Raw genomic sequence first — 10,225 nt, forward strand, 5'->3', positions numbered from 1 at the left:
AATGAGCTGGAAGAGAAGGAAGAAGGTAAATGAACGAAAACACAAAAAGAGAGATGGAGAGAGAGAGTAATGGAATAGAGATTAGAATAAGAAGAAACATAATACCTCCAGAAAATATTTACTGTCAGTCTCCATTAAAAATGTAATGTGCAGGTTGGCTTTAACAATAAGAAATTTTTAAAAACTCACTGCAATTAGCCTCGTCCGAACGATCCAGGCAGTCGAACCCTCCGTCACACTTCCAGTTGCCGTGGATACAGTCCCCATTCGCACACTGGAACTCGTGAGGTCTGCACGTCTTCTCTGGCTTCCTTCCTTCACAGTTCTGGGGCCACTCGTCAGACCCATCGTCGCAGTTAATGTCTCCATTGCAGCGCCACACCGCCGGTACACACATTGAGCTGTTACACTGGAAGAAGTGAGGGTTACAGTTGGTTTTGGAACAGGAAGCCTCATCTGAGCCATCTAAGCAGTCGTTGTCGATGTCACAAACAAAGCTCTTGGATATGCACTGGCCATTGGCACAACGAAACTCATGATCTCCACACGGCTCGGCCGCTGTAATGTGATAAGAGAGGGAAATAGGAGTTAATATGGGTATAAAGGTGGAAAACACATCAACAATAAAACTTTTAAAATATATTTTTTAACTTATATTAACTAATTTTTTCCTACTGTAATCTACAGGTAAAAAGCACACAATCCCAGTCAAGTCTAGTTTTTCGCATCAGTTACTAAGCTTTCTTTCTGGTAATTATATTGCAATGCACTGCTGTTATAGTCAGCTTTTCGACCACAGTGCCATTTCTCTGCGACACAATTGTTCACATAGTTATGAACTGCTAGACCATTTCCCAACATGTTGTAGCTTTCATTAGTACCAAAGCAGCTGAAGCGGATAAAACAGCCCCTCTGCTACTTAACTGACCAGATCAATTTCCCAGAAGTTTAAATGACTTGATGCTGATCTCTGATTAAAAAGAAGAAATGATCAGTTTTTGTGTCAAAATGCAGGTAACAAGGTGCTCAAAGATACAGTGGGAATTGTATAAAAAGTAAAAAACTCACTGCAGTTAGTCTCATCTGAACCATCCTGGCAGTCAAACATTCCATCACACTTCCAGTTGTCTTTGATACAACCCCCATTCACACACTGGAACTCATGAGTTTGGCAGTGTGTTTTCTTCTCTGGTTCCCTTCCCTCACAGTTCTGGGGCCACTCGTCAGACCCATCGGGGCAGTCAATGTCTCCATCGCAGCGCCACACCGCCGGCATGCACACTGAGTTGTTGCACTGGAAGGAGTGAGGGCTACAGGTGGTGTTGGAACAGGAAACCTCATCTGAGCCATCTGAGCAGGTTTCGTTGCTGTCGCAAACAAAGCTCTTGGATATGCACTGGCCATTGGCACAACGAAACTCATGATCGTCACAATATTTGGCCGCTGTGGTAAAACAAGAGGGGAGGATAGGAGTTAGAAATCGATCAATTATGATATCAATAACAACACCTTGAGTCATTGCAATGGAAGGAGTGAGGGTTATAGTTGGGTTTGGGACAGGAAGCCTCGTCTGAGCCATCTGAGCAATCGTTGTCACTGTCACAAACAAAGATTTTAGGTATGCACCGGTCACTATCGCGACGAAACTCATGATCTCCACACAATAACAACACTTATATATTTATATGTATTAACTAGACTTCAGGATTATAAATACACTACTAGTATTAGCTTCTTCTTTTTTTAAAGATTACTTGACTTTAAGTCTGTTCTTCAAATCCCTTTTGAGATATTAATATTATACATTGAACAAAATTCATTCTTGCCAAAAACACTTTCAGTTAGTCGTGTCTTGTTTGTGGATGCTTTAGCATGAACTTTGAGGTGTAGAAAAACTCGGCTCTGGTAGAAAACTTACTGCAGTTTTTCTCATCAGCGCCGTTAGTACAGTCGGCTTTGCCGTCACATTGCCAGTCTTTTGATATGCACTGGCTCATGGGATCGCCACAGTTGAACTGCGAATCCCGACAGATTTTGACTCCTGAGGAGAGAAACATGAAGCGTGACTCATTTCACGTGACCACAGAGAGACACAGCTTTTTGTTATTATGTCGTAAAGCTTAACAATCATTTGACTTTGTTAATGTGTTTCTGGTTCACTGTGGTGACAGTCTGATCATTTCCTTCATCATGCACATCATCCAAAACTAAATATTTTTAGTTTTGTGTAAGGTGTAGCTGATATGTGATAACATACCGCAGCTAGCGGGCAGCTCATCAGTTCCATCACCACAATCATCACTTCCATCACAAATCCACCTGCGGGTGATGCACCTCCCATTTCCACACTTAAACTGATTGGCGTTGCATATGTAGGCTGCATCTGTGAAAGACAAAAATCACAACTGGAGTCCAGTGTGCCGTGGGAGTCCATTCATACCTTGCTGAGCATTTGTAGTAACGTGTCGGACATGTGTAGAAGAGGCATTGCGGATATACTGGACAAAGGATGTTGAAAGTACAGCTGCCAAGCAGGAGGAAAAGAGGAAGACCACAGAGAATATTCATGGAAGTTGTAAAGGAAGACGTGCAGAGGGTTGGTGTGATAGAGGAGGTAGGATAAGGTGAAGGCTGATGATCTGCTGGGGGGGGCTGATAAAAGAAGCAGCTGAAAGAAGAAGACAACAGTGTGTGGGGTTATGAAGCTAAACTGTGCCAAATATAACCGTTCACCATAAAACTATTTGACACTATAAGCCAAGCAAAGTGTTTCTGACTAACAAACAAACATCTGTCCTAGAGGGAAAGTTTTTTTTTCTTTTTTGCATGTAAACAGATGTACTCTTGGTTTTATCACACTTCTCCTTTCTGCATAAGTTTTAATGAAGCACATCAAATCTATTACAACACAGGAGGAAAGAAAGAGTTGGTGAAAAGTTCAATTTCTTACCAGTTTCAGACGAACAATGAACAAGTGTCAAAAGACACCAGCAAGCAGACAGTCCTACGAGTCCCTTCCAAATCTTAGACATGTCGTCTTTTATCTTCTTTTTCTTTGACAAGAATAAAAAGATGACTGTGAGCAAAACTATATAGAGAGCCTCAGTCACATGAGTGTTGCACCAATCCCAGCTGGGGTGTTTGAAATTGGGAGCAAGCAGCGCTGAGCCCACTCAATGTGCTTATCTTCGTCCCAGCCAGTGGGTTTTCCACTCTCTCTCTCTCTCTCTCTCTCTCTCTCTCTCTCTCTCTCTCTTTCTGTGTAAACTGACAAATACCAATGAATACCTGTATGTTTTATAATGTTTTTGGAAACAGTTTTTTTTTATTGGCAAGAAGAGTTATTGCTGTAACACAGGCTAATAGGCAAAATATAAAATAATGTTTTTCTACATTAGCAACAACACCCCCGAGAGTAAAAATCACTTTTTCTTTTTTAATCAGAGGTAAACATTCACTCTTTCAGAGTATCCGCTCAGGTGATGATATGGACGATCACATTATTCAGGCAGTACTATGGAGACAGGGTATCTTCTCCGGGAGGTGTTGGAAGGTGGCTGGGGCACTAAGTAAGCCAAAAGGAAATGTGTCAAATTGGTAAACACCATGTGGAGTGCTGAAAGAGGTCTTTGTCATTAACTTTGAAGATAAGGGAATCTACCAGTAGCCATTTGTTAAATCCAGTGTCATTAAAAAACACGGAGTGGACAACAAGTACAGGAGACTAGATGTGAGTGACACTGGCTTCAACATATACACACACGCTAGTTCACAATAATAACAGCAGGGCAACACCAGGCACTCTGCGACTCTTCCGTTAGCTCCATCTCTACCATTGCGTTCAGTCCTTTCAGAGTCACCTTTTTCTCGTGTGAGTAAGATCGTACCATCTCACAGTCATTGTAACGTTGTATGAGATTTGTGTTTCCTAGCTAAGGAACAACACCCAATGACAAACCTACAACTTGGTATCATCTGGCCTCTGGACCAGCGAGAGATGGTCCTCAGAAAGGAGATGGCTGAGATTTGGAACCTGCGGCCCCAACTCATCTCTGTCATTCACAGGGCTCACCAGAGAAACAGGCTCCACATCCTTACTTGCTTTTAGGAGACCGAGGTGGTAGATTTGTTTCACTCTGTCCCCTGATAGACAGATGCATCAACACACTGTCTGTAGATGCATCTACATGAATGACTGGGCGGGTCATCTGCTTCTATCATTTTATGCAGATGAAGCTGGAAATTGGTGACAACGGCACAGACGATACCATCATACCCTCCCTGCACCACTCGGGGAGCAGTTCCGGGTGCCATTGATTAGCCACTCTTGCTTCGCATGATTTACAGACATTTGATGCATTTAGGAAACAACTGATGATTTATTAACTGTTTCCCACATGGAGTAACAACACTCGCGTCACTTTCCTCAGCTGGCACTGCTCCCTCAATCACTCCTCCTGGCAGCTGGATTAGAGATTCTGCTACACTCACTATTACAACACGCTGGTAAAACACAGAGTTTCACAAGTTTGTTTTGTTTGAGTTTGAGAGACAGACTGCCTCTCCGGTTGACCTTTGAGCTCATAAATCGAGCTTCCTCTCACTCATTCTGCTGAGGGTTGCACTCGGCACTTCTTCACTCCAGCATTTCATTACATCTTTCTTTTCTGTCTGTTTCCCTTCATCAGTGTTTTGTTCTGTCTACTTTTCTTTTGTCTTTCTTCTTTTCCCCGCACTGGTCGCAGCTGGCCCTTCCTTGAGCCTGGTTGTACCAGAGAAACGGGAGTTTTTTTTCCTTCACACTGTCACAAACTGCTTGCTCACACTGGCTGGCTTGATTGTTAGGGTTTCGTCTAATTCTGTAGTGTCTTTACCTCACAGTATAAAGAGCATTGAGGTATCTGCTGTTATGAAATAGCGTTACATAAATAAACCTGGCCTAATGTTGTTTTTTCATTTTTTAAACAGCATAAAAACTAATGAATTTAGACAAAAACTCACAATGTAATGAAATTATACAAGATAAAAATACAAAAATGAAGCAAAATACACACATAAACAGTTTGGGTCATCAAAGCAGAGCCAGGTGAAAAACAGCTCAGCTCCCCTCTCAGCAGATGTTACATGTAACAGCTAATTTTAAGTTGCTTAAGGGGTAAGGGTTGTGTAAGGGTAAGGGTTCCTGGAAATCAGGAATATTGACTCATCCTCGTACTTTCCCCTCTTCCCCTTAAGGCTGTGGCTACACTGTAGCTGCCATCACCAGTGTGTGAATGTGTGTGTGAATGGGTGGATGACTGGATGTGTAAAGCGCTTTGGGGTCCTTAGGGACTAGTAAAGCGCTATATAAATACAGGCCATTTACCATTTACCATTTATTGACATACAGTAAACTCACTGAGCTTTAGTTTTAACCAAAAAACTCGCACATCTCAACCTGTGACTCCTCTAAGCATGCTGTACATTCAGCATACTTCTGTGCTGTTTGCCATCTCAGTGAAGAGTTTCTGTTTTGATTTGCTGGATCATACATAGAGTGAGATTTTGGCAGCACAATTCTACTTTCACATTGTACTGGATGCTTTGAGCAGTAAGAATAAGAGCATTTTATGAATGCTCAGAAAGACACCTGATTTTATAGTTTAGGAATTAAAAAAGAGGAAAAAAAAATCACTGAAGAAGCCTGTGGGACTGTTACAACACAATGCTAATTTTACATTATGTTTGATGCTTTGGCCATGGTAAAAACAACTGCATCTAAAACTCACTGAAGAAAGCTCAATGGATGTATCAGGCTTAAGAAAACTGACAGACCTCAAGGGCATAGGTGTGATTTTACTGTTCTACTTGTATGAGACCTCCTACTAGTGATGAAATGGAGTCATTACACCTTACAGTTGATCCTAACAGCAGGTTTGTTTGGGTCTGAAGTTAAAAATCTGCTGAAATGAAAACTACTGCCGTAGCACTTTTAGGTTGTAGACATAGGATTTAAAGAGTGTCAACTGAGACATGTAAATACCCCCAAAACCTTTAACTCAGACGAACTTACTGGCGTTTATCCTTCTGGGCTCAAGTTGTAAGAAAAATAATAAATATAGCAGATTGCCTGACGAGCAGCTGACATTTGGCATTTCAACATTAAAAACTCGTGTTTTACTTGTGAATTTTGCCTCGAGTGTTCTGAACTTTGACCTTTACAAAATACAGTCCACACATGCCTTAATGTTAGTCATAGAGTACAAGGAACACAGAACTGGGCTATCCAGTGAGCAAAGACCACTTAATCCTGCTTTCTTTTTTTTATGCTTGCTAAGCTTCTTTAATATATGTTATATGGGGCTATGCAAATAAAACCAAATTGAACTAATCCATGTAACAAGCCCTTATATGTTAGTTAAAGTGACCCAAACTATCAATTACCAACATACGGACTAATTTTGACTCGTTTAACCACAGCACTACATCACACACTGTCAATAATTTATTGTTTTGTTCCAAGTTTTAGCCACAATGAAACAACACAACACAGATGCAAACACCGATGCTTTGGTTCACTCTGGTTACCTACTGTAATGAGATAAGTACAGTACTGAATTTGCAAGCTGTACATACATGCATTGACATTATAATCTGAAAATACTCTATACAGTATATCCAACACCATACGGCCGTGAGGCATTCACAAACAGAGAGGAGCTGACGTCCCTCTGGTCCTTTGTCTTAAAAATTAAAAGCAGAAAAAGTGCCGAAATAGATGAAACTGTTCTGAAATCCTAAAGTCACCACACAACAACAGAAGAACAAGTTACAGTACTCATGTATTACAACCTTGTGATTCTTGAATTCTACAATCAACAGTTGTAAGTGCTTATACTGGAAGTGTGACAGGTAAGCAGCAGCAGCAAGGTAAAGTAGGGTGTTTTTATTCTGTAAAGTAGTGGAGAGTGACTGGGCCTCAGCTCCATCAAACCTCAGACAAATAACTGTGGTGTGTTGCTAAAGAGCTTCTGAGAAGTCTGGAAACACCCTGCGTACACAGCTGGCTGGCTTTCCAACCTAAACAGTCAGAAATATGAGATGTACACACACCTCAGGAATCACAGCAGGTCCAGAGACTGTTGTCACAAAACATCATCAAAGTGAGGCAGAGATGAAACATCATGTCTAATAGTGATAGTCTTGATGATAACATTTGAAGCTCCATATTTGGCATTTATAAGCATATGCAAACATTTAATGGTTACATAGCTGGATTTATGTATTTGTTAATAACTGTGACATGGCAGTATAGTCAAACGTAGCTCTAAATCAATAGAATATCTTGATGTTATAACCAATTAGTAAAAATAGGTACGCTGAGTCATACTATACTGGTCACAAATATACATTAAATGTTTATATATAGCTTTAAATAAATGCCAAACAGTGGAACTTTTAAAATAAAGTGACATTGCAGTACATGTTTCAATTAGACTAGAATTTGCCTCACACAAAGCTTCAGGGCATTTATCTGAAGACAGGCTGATGAAGACTCCTAGCATGTTATCTCTACACTGTTATCACATATAATATCTAGATAATTACTGAAATAGGTCTTAAATATTGGTACACTAAAATTAAAGAAGAGATCTGTTTTTAATTATAATTACACATTTTACTTAAAAAAAGATGACAATAAGGAACTTTTCCCACCTTTGCTTATTACAAACATGCACGTCCTGCTCTGTGTAGTGGGCAGCAGCTTTTAACTTGTTTATCAGAATACACCTTTACGTTACCGCCTCATGGTTTGCTGACACAGCATCTTTTGCTGTTGTGTTTTTTGTGTGCTATTCTCTTCATAGTTGTCACCAATGAAGCAGTAATTAGATTATATCTGTATACAAATATCTCAACACTCCCTGTGCAACATATATTTTATGGTATATGGAGCCATCTGATGATCAAATGTCTTTGCAAATGTACAGAAAGAAACTCCTCTTCTTCGACTTCTCTCGAACATATTTGACTGAGGGTGGATGGAGTGGACCGAGGCATGTTTTATTACTTTAGAAGTGTTGATTGATTTGGTGGGATATCCCTTTATACACCCGTCTCTCCTAATTCACAGTACAGTTCAAGCCTCCTCATCGGTGGCACTTGGGGAGCGCTCCTGAAAAAAGGAAACAGAGATATGTTTTAGTTGACTGGGAAAGACTTCTAGTTTCACACATTTTACAGGTTTCCTGAGATATCCTGCAAACTAAGAAACAAAAAAACCAAACGTGTATATTTGTGCATCTACCTGCACTGAGCAAAAAACTATCAACCCCATAAAGATTCCCCACACAAATGCTTGCAAGGTTTAAAGGAAAATGACCAAAAAGTTACCTCTTCCTGCTCATCCTCAGAGTCATCATCACTGACGACCGGCTTTGCTCTGGTGCGTCCCGTCCGTCTGCTGCGTCCCTTCCCTCGATCTCCACCTTTATCCTTCCTGCTCAGACGGATTTTCACCTTCACTGAACGGGCTGGAAACCAACACACATGGAAAGAACATGTTGTCAGAGTAATCAAACAGAGAATTTTGAGATGTTTGCCAGAGGACATAAAAGGACAAACTCAATCTAAATCAGTTAGGACACAGTCAAATACAACTGAACAGTTTCTCCTCTTTATGCACGACATGCACAGGCATGCTCACATTCGGACTCTGATCCTTCCTCCTGCTCTTCCTCCTCTTCTTCACTCTCCTCTCCCTCACTTTCCTCCTCTTTCTCGATCTTCTGCCTCAAGCTGGTGAACACCGACTGTAGAACGATGGAGTCCTCGTATATCTGCTCATAAACACAGCGGGCAGATGCTGATTATGATCATGTGGCTGCAGGGTAAAGCATTCAGCCTCAACACATCATTTAAACACCAATCATTTATCAGCAACTAGTAATTAAATGTCTGATACATTGCCCTGCATGATGAGTTTTCCGATGAGGTCTTTTATGCCTTAATGCGACCTTAGAGTGCTCGCTTTCGTCAGCTTTAATCAGGCTTCACTTTCAACTGTAATCCATCCACAGGAACTAATATGTACCAGTTAAATAACACAAATTCTATACAGCACATCTGTCTCACCAGCGACCCCTCCAGGTTGAAGGTCTGAGCATTCTGGAAGAGCAGCATGACGTCTCTCTCCAGGTCACCCAGACTGCGGTAGCGATGACTTCGAATCCTCTCCTAACATTGAAGACGCAGCACAAACATTGGGTATGTAAGCGAGAGAATAACACACCAAGCGAGTCTGTAAACCTTTAAACACGTTTTTTTTTTAATGTGCTCTGCTGCAGGAATGAAAACATGTTACAAATAACACTATTTAATCTTACCTTGATCTTCCTGAAGTCTACCGGCTTGCGGATGAGTTCGTAGTACTCGGGCAGCTCTTTTCGAGACGGCAGCTGGATGAACACCTCGCTCAGCTGACGCCCACTGGCACTGCAGGACATGACATTATTATCACGAGACCAAATATCTGAAATATGTCTGCAATATCAATCCAATTGATCATAGCTCTCAAAGCGAGTTTGCTGTTGGCTATTTATTAAAAGTGTTACAGGGTTTTTTGCCACCCCAGACACGTGAATGTGTTTAGTCCAGTCAAAATATAAACTGCCACCCCGGTCTTCCTAAAGACCAAACCTAACAACTGCTATCAGATCCTCTTATCATTATATACATTTGGCATAATCTTCAGTCTCAGCATTCATGAAATCACTTCGTGACATCACGGGGGCTACAATCTGGGGTTTTTACCCCTTTCTCATGACACAAAGAAAGCCTGGCAGGTTGAACTTTCTTTCTAAATCGACTAAAATGACTGAAAAAAAGTTTCAGATTTTCCACAATCACAATTTCTGCTACCTGTCTTTGTATTTGATGACAGCGTCCACAATTTTCTTCATCTTCTTTGTGAGGGTGGGAGGATTTGGTGAGAGTTTTTCGACAGGTGGCCGTCCCCTCTTCCTCTGCCTCTTCCCATCATCATCTTTATCCCCTCGTCCACGTCCCCCTATGGAAGAGGAGGGACCAGGGAGATCCAGGTCACGGTCTCGCTTCCTCTTGCGGGTCGTCTTTTTGTGCCGCACCTCTTCCTCCATCTCCTCCAGTGTGCCTTCCTCTATCGCCTGAACAGGGAAAGATACAGAGTGAGAGATTAGCATATAAGTGTTAAAATTACCCCCCCCCC

General features: G+C 41.3%; 2 protein-coding genes across 4 annotated transcripts in view; both read right to left on the reverse strand.

Moving 5' to 3' along the window:
• The window catches only part of LOC102311447 (low-density lipoprotein receptor), a 31,550-nt gene extending 28,384 nt beyond the window's left edge, over window positions 1-3,166 (reverse strand). The window contains exon 1 of the mRNA XM_042213522.1: window positions 2,951-3,166. Within this exon, the coding sequence (XP_042069456.1) occupies window positions 2,951-3,032 (82 nt within the window). The 5' untranslated portion in view covers window positions 3,033-3,166. The remainder of the gene's footprint in view (window positions 1-2,950) is intronic.
• Window positions 3,167-6,471: 3,305 nt separating this feature from the next.
• The window catches only part of LOC102303826 (transcription activator BRG1), a 17,995-nt gene continuing 14,241 nt past the window's right edge, over window positions 6,472-10,225 (reverse strand). For all 3 annotated transcript variants that reach the window (XM_014341175.2, XM_005945740.3, XM_042213520.1), the window contains 6 exons: window positions 9,901-10,163; window positions 9,366-9,474; window positions 9,115-9,216; window positions 8,687-8,819; window positions 8,374-8,513; window positions 6,472-8,155 (listed from right to left, as the gene is read on the reverse strand). In XM_014341175.2, coding sequence (XP_014196661.1) covers window positions 8,120-8,155; window positions 8,374-8,513; window positions 8,687-8,819; window positions 9,115-9,216; window positions 9,366-9,474; window positions 9,901-10,163 — 783 coding nt within the window. In that variant the 3' untranslated portion in view covers window positions 6,472-8,119. The remainder of the gene's footprint in view (window positions 8,156-8,373; window positions 8,514-8,686; window positions 8,820-9,114; window positions 9,217-9,365; window positions 9,475-9,900; window positions 10,164-10,225) is intronic.

This window comes from Haplochromis burtoni, unplaced genomic scaffold (assembly GCF_018398535.1).
Source record: "Haplochromis burtoni strain Fernald_Lab_line unplaced genomic scaffold, NCSU_Asbu1 Contig_448, whole genome shotgun sequence".
Lineage (NCBI taxonomy): Eukaryota > Metazoa > Chordata > Actinopteri > Cichliformes > Cichlidae > Haplochromis > Haplochromis burtoni.